This window comes from Gymnoscopelus braueri (genome assembly GCF_963280865.1).
Source record: "Gymnoscopelus braueri genome assembly, chromosome: 8".
In the NCBI taxonomy this organism is placed as follows: Eukaryota; Metazoa; Chordata; class Actinopteri; order Myctophiformes; family Myctophidae; genus Gymnoscopelus; species Gymnoscopelus braueri.
In genome coordinates, this window is record NC_137609.1 from 22,603,295 (window position 1) to 22,627,136 (window position 23,842).

The 23,842-nt window shown below is 46.8% G+C and overlaps 1 protein-coding gene across 1 annotated transcript in view; it reads right to left on the reverse strand.

The window, feature by feature from the left end:
• Window positions 1–23,842, reverse strand: part of med13a (mediator complex subunit 13a) — a 91,487-nt gene that overhangs the window by 16,072 nt on the left and 51,573 nt on the right. The window contains exons 5-16 of the mRNA XM_080434672.1: window positions 20,587–20,790; window positions 19,371–19,574; window positions 17,723–17,885; window positions 17,288–17,398; window positions 13,341–14,141; window positions 11,556–11,772; window positions 6,816–6,846; window positions 6,033–6,154; window positions 5,229–5,319; window positions 3,866–4,077; window positions 3,214–3,410; window positions 445–1,385 (exon numbers count right to left, since the gene is read on the reverse strand). Coding sequence (XP_080290798.1) covers window positions 445–1,385; window positions 3,214–3,410; window positions 3,866–4,077; window positions 5,229–5,319; window positions 6,033–6,154; window positions 6,816–6,846; window positions 11,556–11,772; window positions 13,341–14,141; window positions 17,288–17,398; window positions 17,723–17,885; window positions 19,371–19,574; window positions 20,587–20,790 — 3,294 coding nt within the window. The remainder of the gene's footprint in view (window positions 1–444; window positions 1,386–3,213; window positions 3,411–3,865; window positions 4,078–5,228; window positions 5,320–6,032; window positions 6,155–6,815; window positions 6,847–11,555; window positions 11,773–13,340; window positions 14,142–17,287; window positions 17,399–17,722; window positions 17,886–19,370; window positions 19,575–20,586; window positions 20,791–23,842) is intronic.

Genomic DNA, 23,842 nt, shown 5'->3' on the forward strand with positions numbered 1-23,842 from the left:
GTGCTCTCTGCTATGCTCCACGTTCGATGCTTTTGCTGTCCTGGCTCCCAGGTTATGGAACAGTCTCCCCCTGGGGGAACAGGTGGTCATCACCACCTGACGTCCTTTTAACCCTTCAGCGTTTGGGTTAACACTGTTTCCTTCATGAAACCTACCTATTGCACTCAAGTGCTACAGTATCAATAAAAGTTTGCGTTGACTTTAGTCTTAAACATAACTACTGCTATAAGTAGAGCGTGTGAACTGGGCATCTTTGAGGATGAACTTGGAATAACAAACATGAAAACAAATAAATAAATCAGACCCTAACCCTTATTGACATGGGCTCAAAACTCGCCAGAACCTTTTCTCTGGGATCTCTAATCTCTTTAAAAAAAAATACTCCCTTACAAGAAAACCATCACATTGTAGATTTATTTTAATAACATGCAGATATCACCTTACCATTTTGTTTGGACCAGTGGTGCAGGCAGGTGCTCTTGACCAACGCCTCGTCCACTTTGCCCCCAGACATGTTGTCCATGAACTGCCTGCCGTGCTCCAGTGCCATGTAGCAGTCGCTGTGGTAGTCCCTCTCCTCTACCCTCACGCACGGTGGAGGTGCGTTGATGCCGCCGCTCAGCCCCCGTGGAGGCCCGTCGGCCTCCGGCGAGGAGGCCGAGATGGGCGAAAAGGGGTTGGTGCACTGGTCCTGCAGGAGGAGGATCAGCTCGTCCGGGACACGCTCGGCCGAGCCCCGACCCGCGCCCGTCCTCTCCAGCGAGGCGTGCCGCAGCTCCTCAAAGCGCCTCTCTGCCTCGCGGCCCGCGTCCGAACTACGCCCGATGATGTCCAGCTCGTCCTCCAGGAAGAGACCCGAGCCGTTGCCATAGTGCCTGTTGACCACGGCGCTGAAACCGCAGCCGCAAGGCTCCTCGGCCTCGCCGACAGGGTCGCTGATGTACACGCCCACGTCGGCGCCGCGGATGTTCATGTTGCACACGCAGATGCAGCAGCTGTCAAAGTTGCAGTCCTTGAAGAGGTTCATCACCGACTCTGAAAGGATGAGCGTGACGTAGAGACTGTGCGCCTCAGGGACCGACGCAACCGTGGCGGGCTCCACCGAGTTGAGTGGCCGGCACGTGGAAGCCGTGGATGCCGGCGAGTAGAGGTCCGAGTTCTCGTACTTGAGCGAGCCCTGGACGCTGGCAGGGCCGCGGGGGGTGCGAGGCGTGCGGGGGGTACGCGGGGTCGGGGCGGAGAAGCGCGGCGTGGCAGGGGAGGGCAGGATACCAGCGCCGCTGTTGCTGGGCGGCGCACTGTTGGACATGAAGGGCGTGTGGGTCTGGGGCGTGTAACTCTGGCTGTAGTCCTGGTCCATGGTGCTGCCCACACTGGGGATGTTACTGGAGACAGGACAGAATGGAAAGAGAGCAGAAAAGGAAAAGAGGAGTGAGACAGAAGAACACTTAACAAAATAATTATTCATGAAGCAGAAGGTTAAAAAACAATAACCAAACAGGAAAACAACATGTTTATTTGACAAAAACAATGCAGGAATGCACACTAGACTACACTGTTTACTTAATTTTGTTTTCGGGGGAAAAGGAAAAAAGCTAACACTAATGTGATGCTGCTAAAATATCAACTAAAATGTAAATATTGCATTTGCACCATCCTATTGTTCAGACTGCATTCCTGTAAATAGGTCAACTAATAATAAGAGAACAGCAGGGCGACAACGACAACGTGCGCTGCAAGAGGAATGCAGTGTAGGCTCACACTGCACACATGTTTACACAAGAGAGAACTAGAGTGGTAGACAGTGAGAACAGGAAAAAGGAGAAGAGTAGAGAAAGAGAGCGGGAGAGAATGTAAGTGAGAGACCGAGAGAGAGAGAGAGAGAGAGAGAGAGAGAGAGAGAGAGAGAGAGAGCATAAGGGAGAGACAAGCATTTCAACAAGCGTTCCCTCTGAGGTAAGGTCTATTTATGGGCTGGCAAGCAGCTGTGAGGAGAGAGAGAGAGGGAGAGAGACTTTGAGTATGTGTGAGGGAGAAGGGAGCACATCCTGTCCCTCGCAGAGTATGTGGGAACCGACTCCTGGCAGGGCTCCATCAGAACGGAGTCCCTGCACGCCTCTCTCCTGCAGCCAACCAGGTTAAGGAAGGCAGGCGTTTGCAAACTGTATTACGACAATTATGGGGCCTTATGGGGCCTTTAAAAAAACTAAGGGAGTCCCTTATGCCAGGACTCCTTTGAAACTTTGGGACTTTAATGGCCAGTCTTTGCTGTGTGTAAGGTACCTATTGCATGGCTGGCTGTTTTGTCTCTCCCTGCACAGCCCATATATTATCCCAGGTAATAATATATTGCTCAAACCATGTGTGTGCTGTTAATGCTGTACAACTTCGAGGGTCTACGGGCAGACTGATGATATCTTTTTGCCTGAGGATGTGATCTGGGGGGTTTGTAATGTTTCGTGTCCCCAAGATGAACATTGCACAGGAGATAATACATGTATGTACAGTAACTTACGGGCTTGCAGCCTTAAGAACAAGATTAACACCCATAACAAACCAATTTGCAATGTACGGAAATGTCAACTCAGAACAAACTTATACAAAGTTTGCTCATAGGACATACAAGTGTTGCCTGTTTAGTTTAAGGAAGGGGGTGGGTGGATGAGCTGTGAGGTGACAGGGAGCCACCACGCACATCATCTAAGCACTCTCCTTACAGAATCCTCATCTTCAACCAGGAAGGCATTTTATGCTCATTTCCCTACTCCGCCCTAGGGCAATCATGCATGAGAAACAAAGCAGCCTGCTAAGGGGGACCTGGGGATAGACCTGTGTGTGGACTGAGAGAAAGAGATAGGTAGGTAGGTAGGTAGGTAGGTAGGTAGGTAGGTAGGTAGGAAGGAGAGAGAGATAAGATAGATTAGCTGATCAAACTGATACAACGCCTCCCTTTGTACACATGAATGAGCCTACTACAACTACAGGTGTAGGTGCAATGTTTTGATGCAACTTTGCATTGTAACAACATACAGTAGGTCTCCTTCACATCAAACTCTTCATAATATATAGTGGGGCATGGGTTTAGTCATGTTGTCATTCATCTTCTTTTGCCATTGCAGTTATATCAAATATTTAATAAAACATTTTTTTTCCTCATTTGGCACAAGTCCCATTTGAGTCTCATTCAAAGCGGTGGCACAAACATGGCTGTACCTGTCCTTGTTGAGGTAGGCCATGACCGGCACAGGGTTGAGCAGTTCCCTGCCCATGGTCCAGCTTGGTCTGTAGATGCACTCCTCTGGCAGCTTGATGGGGGGCATACACTGGCTGGGTAGTGTCCTCAGAGGGGCAAACATCGAACAGCCCACAAATGCTTGGCACAGCTCTGGTTTGTACACAAATGAATAGTCCTGAGGATGACAGAAGGCACAGCAAGGGCTATGAGCACAGTGAAGTACTGTACATACATGTATAACCCTACAGAAACAATTTGGTTTGTCGGTTTTGAAACCACGTTTTTTTATTTTACTATTTTATTATTGACTTTTGCAATCAACGGTTCATGATTGTTATAACGTTTTAAATGAAATATAATAAAACATTTAATACAATATATAAAAGTGTAATACTATAAAGCAAATGCCGGTAGTAAACATGTCGTATCACACAATTTCATATTGGAACTCTGGGTCTCATTAATGATCACAAACAGCAATCAAAATCTCTTCCTCGCACAAGCACGCACGCACGCACGCACGCACGCACGCACGCACGCACGCACGCACGCACGCACGCACGCACGCACCCACTTTGAGAACCACTGCGGTGGTGGACTACAGACAGATCAAGCAAGCCATAGCCTCACCTTGATCTCAGAGGGCTTTGGGCTGCAGAAGCTCTCCTCCACCTCGATCTTGAAGTGGCCTCCGAGCGAAGAGGTGCCATCCAGCGAGGTCATACCCTGGTTGGGATCCATGCTGCCGTATTCCTTGCTGCACATGTTCATGGGAGAGTATCCCATGATGTGCTGCTCTAGCGAGGGAGGCGTGGGAAACATCTGGTGTAGGTCTGCTGAGCCTGGAGCAGAGAAAAGACACGGGCTGTCAGAGACAGATTCTCCAAGTAGAGATACTGAACCTACGTATGTCATAATAACATTTATTTATATAGCAACTTTTAAAACAAAGTGCTTTGCAGTTGAAAAACGGATGAAATGATACAATTCTAAACATATAGCAATGCAATAAAGGCTATTAAAGCATAAAAGCTAGTCTGTAAAAATAGGTTTAAAAGCTTTGTAGCAAACTGATTTAGCTACAAAGGCTGCAGGTCAGAAGTGTACAAGTGTCTGTTTAAAGAAAGATAACTCCAAATTATAGCACAATGCAGTGATGAACAATGTCAGGCGGCAACTGAACACCCTAATTTCCTCTCACAGGAGCTTTGTGTACAAACGGCATTGGCACCTCATAATAGCCAGATGCATCATGGGAGGCATCTCACCAACAGGCTTTGTGTTGAAAACACTAGACCTGGGTTGGCATGCATTTATTCATATACACCAGTGGTACCGTACGACCAGCACGCCTGTTTAGTCGTAGGAAAGTACATGTTGCTGTGTTGCCTGAATCAGAGATCATAAATTATTAATCATGCTCAAATTGCTAAATAATTAAAATCTAATTCTGCTGTAAACACCATAGAATCTGGCTATGCCTAAATCCGGCTTTCATATTCATGTCTTCCATGTTTACTGAGCAACAGATTATGGCACGTTTATACTGATAAGTGCACAAACAAAACAATGTCAATGTGACTGTCAAACAGGAGATAATGAGACAGTAGCACCTGCTCCAATGACTAAGATGTCAGTTCTGTGCCAAAAACCATGGACGCAAAGATAAACAAATACAGCTGTGCTCTCCGCCACTAGGTGGCGAGGCACAAGGGGAGCACTAATGGTGCTGGAAGTAAGGAAAGCTTTCATTTTCGTTAGAGATCAATGCATTTGATCCCATCCCACTTACCAGGCATTGTGTACAGAGAAATAATACACGTCAAACTTAAAGTGGTCTCCAATTTAAACTATATCATCATTAATATTCAGAGGGCTCGAGGGGTTAAGGGAATCTAATCATCGAACCGACTTTGGGATAAGGGAATGCATGAAGTGAATCAATGCGCTGAGAAAAAAAGACAGCCGGAGACAGACAGACAGAAATACATACTGATGCAGGACACAGGGTCCAGAGTGGCTGGCTTTGGTTCCTTGGAGCCAAACTTGTCTTCCGTCCCATTTGCAGCTCGCCTGGAGCCAGGCTGTCGACAGAGGTTAAAAGCGTTTTTTTAGCAACCTCAACAATCAAAGACGATCGTTTGAAAACCATGTAAAAGGATTCTCAGTGATGTTACTCACCATTCATTCTTACAATAGTGTATGCCTAAGACTAAAGCTGATCAATTTAGAACTGTACGACATGCATACAAAGCATTTTGGGACCTCTGTTGAATTTGATCATTTACACTGCATTCTTGTGTTGTGTATATGAATGTGCAGCAGACGTGCCTGCGTGTGTGCCAGTGTGTGTGTGTGTGTGTGTGTGTGTGTGTGTGTGTGTGTGTGTGTGTGTGTGTGTGTGTGTGTGTGTGTGTGTGTGTGTGTGTGTGTGTGTGTGTGTGTGTGTGTGTGTGTGTGTGTGTGTGTGTCTGTGTGTGTGTGTGTGACTGTGGAATCAATGTAGTGGGCTTCAGCAGTGCTGTGCCAGTTGTAGTGACAGAGTGGCTGTTTGGAAGCCATCCATCTCAGAGCTGGGGAAAGCCGTTTGGAATCTAAGCCACTATATTAGACCACAGTGGGCTGAAGAAGGATCTGACAGCCGTTGATGGGCAGCATGGAGACATCACTCCGACTGGCACAGACATATGTGAACAGCCTCACACACACGACGGAAAACATGCACTTTCACATATTTCACGCATACGTGCGTGCAGACACTTCTGCAGGTAGCAAAGCATTTTTTTTTAATACTCACAGCCAGGTCATCCTCGTCTGAGTTGAAGAGGTTGTCTAGGTCATTGATGGACACCACTAGGTCCGTCTCGTGGATCAGGCTGGTGGAGGCCATGCGGTTGCTGGCGGCCGCCCGCTGAGCGTCTGCAGAGACATGGAGCACACACACACACACACAGGGTTTGGTTTAGCCCGCGCAACCACTTGGCTCCTAACACTGTGCAGTCCCAGAGGTCTGTATCAGAGCTTATCAAGTGGTGCCATTAAGTGTTCTGGGGGGGCTGATGTTTTATTTGGAAACTTGCTGGAAGAGGAAAACGTCTTCTGACTACCGGTAGTAGTGCTACCTGTCTGCCTCCCATTCACTCTCAATTCAGTCAACCCGGGGGAGTGGGTGTTCTACAGAATGCAGCAGAAACAACCTGTGGCATGAACGCACACACTGCATACAGACAATACATAAGTGTTGTCTGTATGTATAAGTGTTTAAATTGCATAATAGATTTGGTGAATAATCATGAACCATATCAGAGGCCTGTTACTGTCCATACCACCGACAGAAAGACTGTGTGCGCGTGTGCGTGTGCATGTGTGTGTGTGTGTGTGTGTGTGTGTGTGTGTGTGTGTGTGTGTGTGTGTGTGTGTGTGTGTGTGTGTGTGTGTGTGTGTGTGTGTGTGTGTGCGCGCGTGTGCGTGTGCGTGTGCGTGTGCGTGTGCGTGCATGTGTGTGCGCTTGTAAGACACAACAGCCCTGCCACATAGCAAGCCAAAGGGTCAGGTTGTAGAAATAAAAGAGCAGTCTTACCGTCTGATGGACCGGCTGCTCCGTCTTCTCCCTGGGTGAGAAAAGTACAATTAAATGAAACAGAGGGAACAGAATCACTCATTGTACAGCAATGTCAAAAAGTGAATTTCTGCCAGACCAGTATCTAACAATTTTTGATCAAACTCATCGACTGGAGTCTGGGGGGAGGGGGGGGGGGGGTAGCGTTCACGGGTCAAACTGAATCTAAAACGAATGAAGAAATAAAGCTTGTGCTACCTGAGACCAACGGGACATCTGCCAAACAAACAGGCAGACCCCATTCTGAAGCCAGTCAAATTACACAGGAGCCTGGGGACCACTCTCTCTCCAAGGACAGTGCTGTTTTTTTTTCTCTTTGGGGGGGGGGGGGCTCTGCTGTGGCAAATTAGATTTCCAGCGTGCGTCGGAGAGAAAAATCACGATCTGAAAAATGGCCTCTAATGCTACCGCCCAGATGTCAATATGAGGATATCAGGGGAGGGCTCTTACTCCAACTGTGAGTGTGTTCCTGTGATGGGGCCTAGTGTGTAGTACGCTGTGTGCTGTGCACCACTTACAGCCAGGGAATGGGGATGCTATGTTCTAGCCATTGATTGCAATATACGCTTCAGGGCTTTTCTTTGTGTAACAGGAATGGGGGGAGTGTGTGTGTGTATGTGTGTGTGTGTGTGTGTGTGTGTGTGTGTGTGTGTGGGGGGGGTTAATCTGCTTCTCTTGAAGGACCAATACGCAACACAAAATACACACAGAGGCCAGGCCAGGCCAGGAAAACGTAGGTGCTAATGATGTCTCAACCCCTATCAATAGCACGGCTTTAAGTGGAAAACTGGATGGATGGATGTGCATGCGTGCGTGCTCGTGTGTGTGTGTGTGTGTGTGTGTGTGTGTGTGTGTGTGTGTGTGTGTGTGTGTGTGTGTGTGTGTGTGTGTGTGTGTGTGTGTGAATATTCCAGCGTTGCATTACTGCCTGTAGTTTAGTTGTCTCCGCCAGGCCGAAAGGCATGGCGAGAGAGTATGTTTTACCCTCCGTCCGTGTGTCCGTCCGTCCGTGTGTCCGTCCGTCCGTCAGTCCGTCTGTCACCAGCTAATCTCCGCCACCGTTGGCTTGATCGCAGCGAAACTGTGCACACACACTCCCTGGATGCCAATTCCGAACTTCTGCCCCAAATTTTTCACATGGGCCTTTTATAGCGCCACCAGGAGGCCGATTTGTGTAAAACATATTTTTTGACAGTACTCCTACAGATTTTGTCAAAAAATCTCGCAAATCGGTACACTGTATCTCTATAGTCATTAAACAAAACCTGTCTTTCAGATTTTTCATATTCCATCCTGATTGGCTAAAAATGGCTTCCAAAGTTTGCAGGAGTACTCCATTTTCAACAAAATGCCTCAAATCATGAACACAGCATGCAATTTCTGTGAAATTTTGCACGCATATTTCCACTATGCCGAGGAAGAAATGCCACTTGAAAATTTTCAAATCAGCCTCATGGTGGCGCTATAACAGGCCGATTCATGTTTTTACCTATAACTGCACCGATCTGTGTAAAACTTTGTATGCGCACTCCCTAGAGGTCAAGGAAAAACCTTTGCCCTGCATTTTTCCCATCTGCCTTTTATAGCGCCACCAGGAGGCCGACTTATGTAAAACACATTTCTTTATATTACTCCTTCCGATTTTATCCAAATTTCACGCAAATCGGTACACATGATCTCCATAGTCATGTGATCAAGACGGATGTGATTTTTCATATTACATCCTCATTGGCTAAGATTGACATCTAAAGTTTGCAGTAGTGGCTTGTTTTGAACAAAATGCACATTCAACACACAACAACACGCACATTCACTCTATGTTGAGGAAAAAATGCCACCCTTTTAACATTGGCCTGTTATAGCGCCACCAGCAGGTCTAATTTAGCAAAAAAAAATGTTGCACAAAATGCCTCAAACCATGAATGCAGTGTCCGATTGCCGTGCAAGGCCTAAGAACAAATGGTACCCTTTAAACATTGGCCTATTATAGCGCCACCAGGAGGCCACAATAACCTACCTGACCTGGCGGAGACCTGTGCTCCGAGGAGCACTTTTTCTAGTTTAGTTTATTTTTATCCACATCAACAATTACACCAAACATACCACACTATAATCCAATGGTAGTCTATTATTCTATTCCAATGCTCCACTGAGGCACAAGGTGACGACATCGGCACAACGATTGATTGATTGATTGATTGATTGATTGATTGATTGATTGATTTTATTTAAAGGATGAACACTTCACACTTCATTCCAACATGGTCCCTAGCTGACTTTAGAGAACGGTCCACAGCGGGAGATTTCACTTCACATTTTTATTTTAACTCTTGCAATGTCATTACTTAGTAATGAAATTGACATGTTATTGATTATGGTCCATTCACATACATTCAGCTGACATATTGGCCGGAAACCTTGTGTGTCCAAAACTAGAGTCTGACCGATGCCAGATTTTTGGTGCAAAATCTTCTAATTAATTTGAAAAACTTCTATTGAAGAACGTATAACTTATAAGCAAAACAATTAATGAAAATAAACACAAATTAATAATTTATCTTAATTAACCACTTAAAGGGATTGTAGGCGATTCAGAGATAAACAAAGAAAAAAACTCCAGCAGTTCGTTTCCCCGACCACCAGGGGGTGACGCAGGGAGGACTTCCATAGAGTTAAGGGGACTTCTAAACGCCTAATATAGGTTACTTTATTCGGATACAATTCGCGGAACTGCCCGCCCCTGCCGGTTCTCTGAATTTTTATTTTTAAATAGGCTCTTTCATGACAAATTGACCACATATATGAAGTTAAACAACTAAATTCTATCCAAACGCTATCTGAAAAGTAAATTATGTGCCTCAAAAACGAAGTTTGAGAGCGTTTTAAAACCGAAAGTAAAAAGTTCACACGGACACGGATGCGCACATGCATGCGTAATTTACGGCCCGAGACAAACATAAACAGTAGGGAAATACGGATTTCAGAAAGAGGACTGTGTTTCAGTGCAGGAAAACACCCCAGCATCATTATATAGTGGCTGATAGAGGGGAAAAAATGCAAAATATATATATATATAGATATTTTTCAAATTTAGGCTTAATGTTGCCAACAATCCCTTTAAGTGCTATTCAAAATGTTTAAAAAAATAGTTGATCAAAAGCTAGCTCTCAAAATAGCTCTGCTATTGATCTGCTATATATATTTTTTTAATCAAAACTTTCGGCTATAATAACGTGGTTAAAAAACATGGCTGCATAATTTCTACAGATGTCAACCAAATATCAGATACAGTATATCGGCAAAACGAATATATTGGTTGGGCTCAATAAAAAACATGACTTTTCAGGAAAAGAAACTGTGTTCCAATGGATCCAATATACTCCTCTATACTTGGTCCACTTCATCCAATCTACAGCAAATCTCTTCACCAAAAATAGCTAATCTACAATCTCACAAGCTCTCAAGTTTGTAGACTTGATGCTGGGATTCAAGTAGTTAAAAAACATAAAAAGGTGAGATATGGAGATACAAAGTTTCCGATAAACATGACATGGAAAGAATCATCAGGGGCTATTGAGGTGAGCTGACACACACATGAATGGCTGATTAAAAACATATGAGTGAAAAACTGTTTTGTGCCAAATTACCGGTAAGCTTGTCTGAAGTGACAGGGTGAGAGAGCACGCACACTAGCGCACGCACACGCGCGCACGTACACACCACACACACGCACACACACACGCACACGCACACGCACACACACACGCACACGCACACGCACACGCACACGCACGCACACACACACACACACACACACACACACACACACACACACACACAATCCACCCCTGGGAGTACATGCAGTATGAGTCTACTCTCTTCACCCTTAAATTCCAGCACACAACAAAGCCTCAGGGGTGGGTGGGTTGATTTTGGGGGGTGGTTGAAGTGGAGAGTGCCCTTTGAGCTTAATGGTTCAGTAAGCCAGGTTTGTTTCTCGGGATTGAATCCGAGCCTCTGTGAAGGTTTCTGCAAACATGAAGCCAGATTGAGCGCACAGTGGCACACAAACTCGCACTCACGTTCTTCTTCCAAATGCTGAGGGCGGCGATCCACAGCTAACAGGTGGCCCTGGCCTGGAAACGGAGCCAGTGCTCACACAACAGCCCCACAGGCAGAGCAGAGCGGAGGGGAGGGGAGGGGGGAGGGCGAGAGAGTCCAGGTCCAAGTGGAAAAACAAAACAACTTGGAGGAAATTAGAGGGGCTAACTATGTGGTCATCCCTTGGGCTCCGCTAACAATGGCAGCTAGGGGGGCTTAAGTTTCCTGTTCAGTTAGCATTTTCGCAGAGAGAGTGTGGAAAGCAGTCGCCCTGTTATTTTTAGCACAGTATTTTGCCAAACACACCGGCATATGGCCTGTATTCTACTTCCCCCCATTCCCTGGGTCCTAATAATGAGGCCCCATCACCCTTCCCCCCCCCTGCTCCTTCCACACAGTGTGGGAGGAGCAGGGTACTGAAGGACAGGTCAAGTGTGAGGCACTTCATTTGACGGCTTCATTATCCTCCTGGTTGATTGACAATGAGCAAGCAGCCAGTGATTGGCGTGTGTCCAGCTCAAGGGCGCTTCAGCAGGAACATGGGCAAGGCTGTATAACGGGAATCAAACCTGCAGCCCTCAAGACACGGTGGCCACTTACCTTGTGTTTCTTGCCAGGCTCACGTTCACCGCCTGCCTTGTCCTTCTTGTTGGAAAAGGTGAACTTGACGTCCCCTTCCTCGAAGGCGTAGGGGTCCACCTCCGGCTCGTAGTCGCCGTCCACAATGGCAGCGGCCAGGTACTGGTTCTGTCGGTCCCGGTACATCTGAACACGCTCCTCTGACACCTTCAGAGGCCACTTGGTTGTAGACATCAGTCTGTTGATAAGACAGAGACGTGATGAGGATTGTATGATATTGTGCAGGTGATTGTCAAAGAGCTGCTGGTTGTGTAGCACAGACAGCTGTTTTTACACCACTATCGCCCTTTTTAAGAGCCTGTTTGTACTTGCAATCTGATTACTCAAGGTGCCTTTTAATGCTAGGTGATTGTGTCTAACCAGATAAAAATGTGTAAAGGCATTGTAGACGCATTGAAAAGCAGATTATAATCAGCTTCCTCAGACCACCTCTTCTATCTGATTTAAATCTGGATATAATGCATCTTTGTTGCGTTTTTACAACTAGATTTCAGAAAGCATTTTGACAACTCAACAGGCATTAATGCGTAATAGTGTAAACAGCGTCTCACACAAATAGCAGAGTGACTTTCAGTACTGATTGGTCATACACCTCAGATAAACACATTCATAGCATGTGTGCAGTGTGGCTCATTAGAAACTGATGTAACTATGACTGTGACCTACTTGTTGCTCCTCAACCACTACCACAGAGATGAAGGGGAGGGACGTAGAGTGAACACAGAAAAACGACTGGCCGCTCTGTCGGAGCAGGGAGGGATTGACCCATCTTACGTTCCCCCTCTCTCTCTCTCTCTCACCCCTCTCTCCCCTCCTCTTCTTCCCACCCCTCCCCTCTCTCATTGTGCCTGGACAGCTCTGGTGTGAGGGTGACAGTGCGCAGTTGCCCGGGCCAGAGATTAGTGACCATTCAAAGCCGTGGTCATGAGGATTACAGCACTCCAGAATAGTCCTGCCCAGCAGCCCGCCCCCTTGGGATTGCACAACCCCAGCGTTAATTCCCACCGTTGCCGCCATTCAGCGGACTGTTAGCCAGTCATGCCCGCTTCTCCACCCACTGGACAGGACAAGTCCCCCCCGGCCCGCCATCCATGCATGCCTCACATAACACTTTGCTAGCACTATACAAAAGGGGGCTACCGTGGCTTCTGTTTCAGTGCCAATTCTAACTCATGATGCCTTCCAGGACGATAGCCACGCTCCCGACTGAGCCCATTCCAAAGTGCGCTCCCCGGTTAGCCAGAGGGCAGCATTTCTATCAATGGAGTGAGTTTAACACAGGTCATTACAACAACAGAGCGGAGGCATGTTTTCATCTACCCCTGCTCTTCCTCGGCATCTCCCCCCGTGGTTCAGTGCGTGCATGTGCATGAGCGCATGCACGCATGTGTACGCAGCGCGTTAGGGAATCAATGCGTACTGCTTGCCCTGCACATTAGTGACGTATGATGTCAAAAGGGCACATAGCGAGAGATTAACATGCTGTGTGTGTCTGTAGTGCTCCGCAGAACATTCTGAGGCTGGGGGAGTGAGGGGGGGATGAGGCGGGAGGTGTGTGTGTGTGAGGGGGGCTTTCGAGAGGTAGAGGGAGAGTGACGATTTTCCATCCCCACCCTTTCTCAGAATATCGGTATGGTCTTCAACAGATCCACACCGGTTGGACTAAAGCCTCTTCTGCATAATTTTCTACGCTCTCCAGAAGCCATGGAAACCAGTAGCTTGGCTGACTGACAGGATGTCACTCACTCTGTGATGGACACCATGCCGTCCTGTCCCGCCGCGGCCTCGTCCCTCAGCTTGTCCCCGGGCAGCAGCGGCAGCAGCGGCGTGGGCAACTCTGCTTCTTTCCTCCGGGGAAGGTTGAAGAACCTCCAGGGGGCATGGGAGCTGTCCTCCTCCAAGTTGACCGCCGCCCCCACGTACACGGTGGGCTCCGGAGGCTCGGGGTAGGCGCCCAGCCCCGTATGATGATGATTATGGTGGTTGCTGTTGTTGTTCTGGTGGTGGTGGTGGTGATGGGGGAAGTGCTGGGCGATGCCCTCGAGCCCCCCTCCGGGCTCGTCGCCGCCGCCCTTTGCCCCCGCGAGGCAGGGCTCAGGGGGCGGCTGGTAGAAGTGCTGGCTGTTGGGGGTGGAGGGGTTCTTCATTCCCTCCCCTTGCTCCTCGCCTCGCTCGCAGGGGTGGGGGCTGAGCGGGGGAGGTTGAGGCGAGCCGGACTGCTCCGACGGTCCCGTGCCGCCGCCTCCGCTGTGGAGCTGGGGGGGCTTGGAGATGGCCGATACGTCTGTGGAACGGATGCCGGGGAAGCGGCCCCCGTCCGTTCCCCTCATGGTGAGCCTCTGGCCCGCTGCGGCCTCGTTGTCCATGGAGGCGTCATCGCTGGTCGGGCTGCGGTGATGAAAGGGCGTCTGGGGTCTCTTCTGCTGCTTGTCGCCCTTCTCAGGCTTCTCTCCCCCGGCCTTGTGCTTGGTGGGGGTCTGGGAGGGCTGTCCTGCCGACGGGGGTTGGCCTGGGGTGCTGCCTGACCGCTGCTTCACTGCTTTGTGTCTGTGTGCACAAGGGAAAAGACAAGAAGTGGAAATACGTCAGAGAATTGATCGATTTGTTGGCACAAATTTAAAATGCGTGGATATGCAGCATTATGGACATGTCCCATGATGGCACAGAGATGTCCTGAAGAGTCTTAAACCTATATCAATTACATCGCACAATGGCAAATAAACACAAAAAACATCAAACAAACCCTTAAAGGAATAATTAAAGCCCTGTGTCAATAATAGATGTCATCTGGCTCTGCCATCTAGCAGCCATTCGGTTATGTACTATACATTCCTTAGCTACCTTCTAACCTTGTTGCCTTATGAAGGCTGTGCTGTTCTGACTGGGTTCTACTCAGCCATAATGTGTCTTATCAAGGCTCTGTTCTTTAGGCTGACAGAGGGATCTAGACCTCACCATTATTGACTGACTGACTGACTGACTGAGAAACAGGCAGACAGACAGACAGACAGACAGACAGAGAGACAGACAGACAGACAGACAGACAGACAGACAGACAGACAGACAGACAGATTCATGCTTCCCAGTAAACAACTGCAGCTGCTGCTGTTGCCGAACCACTATCCACAACACACTTATTTCTGAGTAATGCCATGACTAGGCCATCTTCAAGTGCTAGTAGACAAGTGTTTCATTATGAGAACAGCCCCCCGCCCCCGTCCCCGCCCCTGTCCCCGTCCCCCCACCTGCCCACACACTCACACACACACATGGCATTGACCTTGACAATGCATTCATATTGATCTAGAACACCTGGAAAGTGTCCTTTTATCCTTCCTCCTAAGGAAGGAAGCCTCCTCAAAGTGCTGTGAGGAGGCGTCTCCTCCTCCTGTCTGTCTACGTTTGTGTTCTCAATGTGTGTATGCGTGTCAGCAGTACTGGCTGCTTGTTAGCTGGAGCGCGCCAATACCAGAACAGTGATGTCTGTATTTATTTTGAACAGCCTTCACTCCCTGACAGCAATCAGTGATTCCTAAGTCTATATATGTCTGGGCGACCACTGAGAGGACGAGAAGGTGGTACAGGGCTATTCTAATCTCCTTTAATGGATATTTGTGTACAGACAACTACATGGCAGGATAAACACATTCACAGACACAGACTCTCTCTCTCTCACACACACACACACACACACACACACACACACACACACACACACACACACACACACACACACACACACACACACACACACACACACACACACACACACACACACACACACACACACACACACACACACAGACGCCAAGCCAATGGGAAATTAAAACTTGGTGGCTGCCCAGGGATTCCCTTTTCAATGTCACCTAAAGAGCTGGGCAGCCTCCAACAAATTAACATGCTCCATATAAGTGGCCCAGTCTGCCCTGGGCCAGCCATGTCTACCTGTCTGCATTGGGTGGAAAGGTACCAGAAATTGAGGTAAAACCATGCCTAGTCCAACTTAATAATACCTGGTTCTGGAATTGACTGTGTTCAATCAATTCATTTGTAGCCCCTTTTTAGGAGTCAGCACAAGAATGGAAGTCCCTAAAGCGCCCAGATTAGATTGAGTATTTGGCATGGATAACATTGGTCTACAAACTGAGTTTTTTGCTACTGTGACAGGGCAGGAAATATCTGGACTGAAGTCTGTAATGTTACAGGGACAATCCAATTGCTAATGGATCAAAGACACAGGGTAAGACCCTCTAAATTCTACATTGGGTTTATGTGCGTATAGGGTTAGAGGTGCTGCAAATAACATGTTTCGGTTCAAACAAAATGACTTTATTAAAAAGTTAAAGCTCTATATTCTGCTCTAGTAATCACTGATATAGAGTGCAGTAACAGGGGCCTCTCCGTCTCTACAGCTCTTTAGGGGGGGTGGGCATTTATCATCTTACATATTATAGTGTTCCAGTTCCAATTTTGTTTCCTAATTGTTTGGTTTCATCACTTCTTAATTCACTTGTTTATCCTGTATTCTGCATATCTTCTCTCTCCGGATTGGATGAAATTGGTATCCTGACCTGAAAATCTACAGTATTTTCTGTTCACTAAAGAACCGGAGAGACAGGGAGACCACTGTTTCCAACCAAAGACCCTATATAGCAATGATTATTATGGGAATATAGAGCAATTTAACACTTATTTTAACAAAAGAATATCACTTACAGCACCTTCAATAAAGAAAATCCGAGTTCTGGTACAAGACCCAGGCAAACCCATTCAACCATAACAACACACATGCACGTATCTGCAGCTGACAAACACACACGCCCGCATGTACACAGTAACATGCAGCCTCGGGGTGCAAGGTGTCAGGCAGTAAATAATGTGCCAGAGTATTTGGGTGAGTGTGTGATTGTGAGCACCGGCAGACAGCAGAGGGGGGTTTGTGCTGACTACTAGCCTTTTCCCTTTCTGAGCTCCACGGTCGTATAGTAAGAGTGGAACTGTTTACTATACGACTTGCGCCTGTCTCCATCCTAGGAGATGAGAAGGCAAGGCGACAACTACACCAGCACGTATTAGCCCACTCCCAACACGCCACTGGCTCATTTGTCAGCATTAGGCCCCGTGTAGACCCGTACGATCTCCTTTTAGCGTGGCTGTGTCCCTAAAGTGTCCCATCGGAGGTCAAACTATTCTTTCTCTCTCGCATTATTCCCATCAGTGTGGGGAATAAAATGTTTGCCTTCCAGAAACACACACGAGCGAGGGGTTTTCAATCCCCGGCATGGCTGTCACTTAGTCAAGATAGTGATGAATTGAAGAAAATGAAGAATAATATCCTTGTCGCAACTCCAGGGCAATGCGGTTGCAGACATCATTTTTTGCTGAGCCAAAAGCTCCAGAGCCCTGTCTGAGCTGTGCGTACTTCTGTGCAACGTCTTTTAACCGATTCAATCCGGGGATGCATCTCTGTCATTTTAAGATTTTTTTGGCTATTAAAAAATAGCAGATATACAAGCTAATAGCGTGGCACCGAGTGCCGTGCTACTGTATGAGCTTGTAGATCAGCTATCTATAGCCAAAGAAATCGAAAACACACAGATGCGTTGTTCCCAGTCTTAATGGGTTAAACATCACTGAGGGTACGAGCGCGTCCGTGCTAATCAACTCCAGGCCTGTGACGTCACGCTGCTCACCTGGAGCAGTTGCAGCTCGACCTCTGCGAATTCTCCACAAAATCCCAGGATCCTAGTCTTTCACTCAGCTCCTCGTCACAGGTACCGTTGGTCGTCGCTGAGAACTTGCGTCTGAGGAGAGAAAAGCAACGTCAGAAGAAGCACTTTTGCAAACGGCAGCTTTAAGCCACTGCTAATTTTTGTAATTTTTTTGTTAAGCCCTATTTTATACTTTGTCTTGTGCAGTGAAAATAGCGGATAATACAAGCTCACAATGTGTAGTGAGCTTGTAGATCTGCAAAAAAATAAAAAATAATACACCTTTGCCCAAAAAATAGGGACACCAGGTGGTGTGTGCGTGTGCGAGTGCGTGTGCGTGTGCGTGTGCGTGTGCGTGTGCGTGTGCGTGTGCGTGTGCGTGTGCGTGTGCGTGTGTTTGGGTGTGTGCAACATTACTTGTTCTGGGCTCGGTTGATATTGCATTCCTGCCAGACCCTCTCCACCATCCGGCTGGCTAGCCTCCGTGGGACCTTGCCCCCATGGTGGCGGGCGCTGTCTGCGCTGAAGCCGTCCGCTGATGAAGACAGCCTCACCCACTTCTGGGCCGAGTGGGAATCCACTGGTGGAGGGAGGGGGCGGAGTGTGTGTTTAGTGGGCAGCTTGGCAACATCGCAAATATAATTATATCAGCTCAACATCTTATGAAAACAACGTCTAAAAACGAATCGGCTCAGTTATTTTCACACACAAAATGTGCTGATTACGTACAGAATTTTGCCATGGTCCTTGACATCAATACATTATGTAAACATCAGCTGCTGATGTGCACAAAGTTATGTTATCAATTATATTTATGTTTTGCTGTAAATGTCTGGTCTCATATTACAGAAGACAACATAGTACATGCAAAAAATATATATAGTTTAAGGCTGGCCCTAATATTCGGATGCTCGTACGAGAAGTGCATCCCATGTTTATCTGCTGCTGGTTGCTTGTGGGTGTTTTGGCTAGTGTTGTGTGGGAGTGACTGTCTGGGTTTGTTGTTCCCTTTGGCTAAACGGACATAGAAATCTTTATAAATGCTTGACCTCAATGAACAAAACTGCTTCATAAAAACATTGTTGGCGAATCTCTCACACCAACATTGTTCTTGTGAAGCAGTTTATTGGTGAATTGTTTAGGCAATAACAGCAATTACCCAGTGATAACAAAACAACTCAAGAAAGAAATTGGTGTAACTAAGAGGATTAGCTTTCTTACATAGATTATCAACTGTAAAGCAACTTTCTCAAGCTGGCATTTCCTGGTTTTACACGGAAAATATGACAAATTCATGTTTTGTCGATGTGAGAATCTCACCGCAAAGAGCCTTGATTTGATTTATTGACTAATTCATTTAGAACAAGAATTCGGATATTCGTTTGGAGTATGTGCAGACTATCTGAAGCCTGAAAAAAGGTATTCAGGACAGCCCTAAATTAGCTTTTTTAAATGCAAAACAAAGAATCAGAAATATAATTAGAAAAGGAGAATTAATAGAAAATCGACTGCAAATAATAATCAGAGCCACATTAAGTCGTCACCAACAATTCTACAAACAGACTGTGGACATTTTTAAACTTCACGTTGAGCATACCAGTTAGGCCTGTCACAATTATTACATAATCACCTAATTGCAATTATTTGAGATTATTTTGCATAATCGTCTTAAACGTTTCCGTGTTGGAAAATGTTCATACATTTAGAAAAACTGTGGAAATAGCAGATCTACAAGCTCACAATGGCCCACCATGTGACGCGTTGTGATCTGAGCTAGAGCTGCTATTTCCATTATTTAAAAAAATATATTAAATATGGCTTATTTTGACACATAATTCATTTTGATTATTGGTATTATTGTCAGTCATTTCTTTGTATATTGAAGTTATTTGTCATATCTGCCCAGTGCAATTGTGGTTAACAAAGCCTAAAAAAGGCAAACAGAATGTTCCAATGTCCAAACGCCAAAAAAAAACAATTCCATCATCAATCGCAATTATTTGTATGACAATTAATCGTCTACATAGCATTTCATGATGGCTGACAGCCCTACATACATACATACCGGTGGTACCTGTCTGCGCCTCCTCGGGCGAGGTGGGAGGAGTGAGGGTGACGGAGGAGATGGCAGGCTCTCGCCGGGAAACAGGCACTTGGTGGCCACCCGAGTAGACGGCGGTGCAGTGGGAGGACCCCGAGGGGGCCACGGCGGGGATGTCGGACTGAGGCACCAGTACCAGACAGGCTGGGTAAACCATCCGCACGCCACCTGGAGATTAAGCAGCAGTGGGGGAATAAGAAGTAGCTAAGTACATTTACTCAAGTACTGTGCTTTATAATCCATTAAAGACCGGGAACGCATCTGTGTCATTTTTAATTTTTATTTCTTTGGCTATTCAAAAATAGCAGATATACAAGCTCATAGCGCGGCACCGAGTGCCGCACTATGAGCTTGCAGATCTGCTATTTTTGAAAAATCGCGAAGATTGTGCAAATCTTGACGTAAAACATATATATTCAAAGATTTGCAAACATTTTCACGATTTTTCAAAAATAGCCAAAGTATAAAATAATGGTTAAAGTGGTTAAAATCTAAAATGACAGATGCTTTTCCCGGTCTTAATGGGTTAAGTAAAATTTTGAGGTACTTTTACTTTAATTGTAGTATTGCCATTTTCATCTACTACACTACATCTCAGAGACAAATATTGTACTTTTTAAGCCACTACAATTATTTATTATTTAGTTACTAGTTACTTTGCAGGTTTACATTATTATTACAAAACATACATTAACCGCTTAATATGCCCTATATACTTTGGCTATTCAAAAATAGCCGATCTATAAGCTCATAACGTGTTGTGAGATTGTTTTTGAAAAATGTGAGCAAAAAAATGTATACAGGATTTTTACTTAACCCATTAACCTGGAACGCATTTGTGTCACTTTAGATTTCTTTGGCTATTATATAGCAGATATACAAGCTCATAGCGCGGCACCGAGTGCCGCGCTATGAGCTTGTAGATCTGCTATTTTAGAAAAATCTTGAAAACATTTTTTTTTTTTTTTTTTTTTTTTTTAAACTGTTAGGATTTAGAAAACATTTTTAAGAATCGCCTCAGGTCTTAATGGGTTAACAGAGTAACAGAGTATTTCTACATAGCGGTATTGCAACTTTCAGTACTTCTTCCACCACTGAAAATAACAATTCATCACAGGTGAGAACGGCATGTTCAGAGAAGGCAGAGCATTGGCTGACCAGCGTGCCCTCCAGTCCTTACCGACGAGGACCTCCACGGAGGCCAGCGAGTCGTCCTCCCAGTCCATGTCCTCCGCCTTGTCCTCCGGTGGCACGCCCTGCTTGGCGCGGGGGCTGATGGGATAGAACTGGTTCCACTCCTCGATCAGCTTCTGGGTGGGAGGGTCCGACAGCTTGAACGACTGGCCGGTCAGGGTGCCGTTCAGGCCGAATGGACTCAGGATCACTGGTCGGAGGAGAAACACAGGGGGAAAGGAAGTGGGGATGGGATGGGATGAAGACGGAGGAGGAGAGAAAGCCGCTCAGCATCAGTTCATTTTCAAATCTTAGGGAGGTGGCACAATCAAAAAGCAATCCAGTATCACTCCCACCCCGATCCCCCGTCCTCATCCCTGCGCTCCCAGCCAAATCAGCGGCAGCGGTCTGACCTTTTCTGCTGCCACTGGACCCGGTCTGTCCCGCGCGGCTCGCCAAATACTTACAGAGCAATACAGACGCCAATTATTGGCAAGCGGCGGCCTCTGAGAGCCCATAAACACAGCCTTATAAATGGGCCACTCGGTGGCTAACACACTCCACTGCACAGCCGTGCGGGAGTCATCCACAGAGCTGATCAGTCTGCCTATAGAACGCTCTTATATCAAACCACACAACATGCATAATGCATGTGCCCCAAGGAGGCATTAGCACATCAGTATATGTTCATGTATGTGTGTATACAATATACTGTATATGTGTATAATATGTATACTGGTATATACAGTGTACAAACACACACACGCGCACACACACACACACACACACACACACACACACACACACACACACACACACACACACACACACACACACACACACACACACACACACACACACACACACACCCTGTCTCTTTGCACATCTGGAAAACTCATTACAGTCCCTCACACCCAAACCCACATGCCCACGCACGCACACACGCACACGCACACACGTGCACACACACACGCACACACACACACACGCACACACACACACACGCGCACACACACACACGCACACGCACACGCACACGCACACACACACACACACACACACACACACACACACACACACACACAGAGCTTGTTGTGTGGAAGGGGGTGAATATAAATGGCGGAGAGAGGAGAGTGGCTGGGTGGGTGTGCGAGTGACCATTTGTTAATGTCCCTCTCCGCTCAGCTCTTCCAGTGTGTGTCATTACTAGACTGGATGGCCTCTGTCCCCGAGTATCGATCCTGTGGCTGGGCCAGAGCACAGCTTCCAGGATGGAGGGAGACAAGAGAGAGGAAAAAGAAGAGGCGAGAGAGAGAAAAAAAAAAGAAGAAAAAAGGACGAGATACATTAGCAGTCTTCCAGTGGAGACGGCCCGGGGATGAGGCATCATCTGATGAAGCTGACCTGCAGGCGCTGGGCATCATCATTCACATCCCTCCGACATTTCAAAGGAACCAGTTGTGGCTCAGTATGATCAGGAAGTGCGCGAGAGATACCCAATATATTATATGGCGGCCATGATATGCTGAAGACCTTTTAGTGGAAAGGGGATGAAGGCAGAGGGAGTTCCTTAAAATAGACCCTTGTCTATTGTCTGCAACAGTTCATTGAATAAATCAATTAAATCAATTATCTGAAATCACCAATTGAAAAAAAAATAAAAAATGTTGATAGAAAATCAAGGTTTATCCAAATAAAATAAAACATGCTTCTTGATTATTTGATTTATCAAAAATGTAATGTCTAGAATAATTTGATGAATTAAGAAAATAATAGATAATTGCCGTTATAGTGATCAAAGGTTAGGAACTAAAAAGGGCAAAGGAAGTTCTCTACAGAAGCGATGCAGTTTGATGTGTAAAGTGAAACACTCAATGGCAAAAACATAAAATATACGCCTTGCACCACTTGTGGGCCAGGATATAATTCATACCATCAAGCTGGATACTGAACGCCTCTAAGCGTAATACCTCACTATGAAACATCCACTGGGCTCAGCACAGAATGGATTGACTGCCAAGTGAGAAGTAACTGCCATTTAACAATAACAACAACAACAGAACTAGGGTCATTTACATTACATGGAGGGGAGTGCGGGGCTGCAGCACACAACGTAGTATCAAGCTTTGGCTGATCACATTAGGTTTAATTAAATTCAAGCTCACTTCCGCCCTCCCCCACATGCGCTTTTTTTGCAGCAAGTGCACACACCATATAACCCCCAGGCCTGTGTGCTTGTAGTTGGGGCGCACGAGATCAAATACGGCACAATTATGGAAACGGTTCGCTCGTTTTCCTCTGACTACACCCCCCCCCCTCCGCACACCCATCCCACCCCTGCCGACACCCGTTCATCCTCCTCTTTCTCTCTCCGAGGCTCCATCTCTTTCTCTGGCTCCCCCGAAGACATGTCAAATGTGTTCAGATCAGTGTAATGGGCTGGGAGTTCATTACGTTCTCTCTCTGCGCCCTTTTATGAGGTCACATCCTGGAGAAGGGCTTGCTTGCTGCCTGCCTGCCGGAGCGCTCTCTGCCGCACGGTAAACCAAGCTTGGCAAGAGGTGACGAGGGGGGGGGGGGGGGGGGGGGGGGAGAGTGGTGCGGGGGTGGAGAGATGGAGCTGGATGAAAGTCAGACCTTCCTTGTGCCGCTACGCTTGGCCAAGCTAGAGAGGAGATGAAAGATTTGAGCGGTGAAAACACGCACCTGTCTCCGTGCGCAGCTCGGTGGATGTGCAACAAGGAGAAAAAACACAGCTGATGCCTGAAGCATACGCATTGTGCGTGGGGTGCCTTTGCTGTTCATTAGGTCACATGCATCGCTGATATACAACGGTTGATAAACATTTAGCGTGCCGTGAACCACGACTGCGGTTTACTGAACTACCGGATCACGATGCACACGTTGTTTCAGGCAGCCACTAGCCAAGTGACTAAGGAGCCATGCTATCGACCCGTGGTGACAAATCTCATCCTCAGTGGAGTAGAGAGTCATTAAGCCGCAATGAAGGTTTTTATTTTTTTTTTAAACCAGCACTAGTCTTTAACTAGAAGTGATATTATTAGCTTCCCCTCCAGAGGGAGAGACACTCTCCCCAACTGGTTACTGTTGTAGGGAGTCAAACGCATCACACTGCTGCTGAGAGACGGTGCACAGACAACACCGTAATGGAGTCGGGGAAGCTAAGAGAGACAGAGAGGAGAGACATATTTAGAGGTCAAACAGCCACCAGGCTTGCGAGGCGGGCACTGATGTCATCCCAG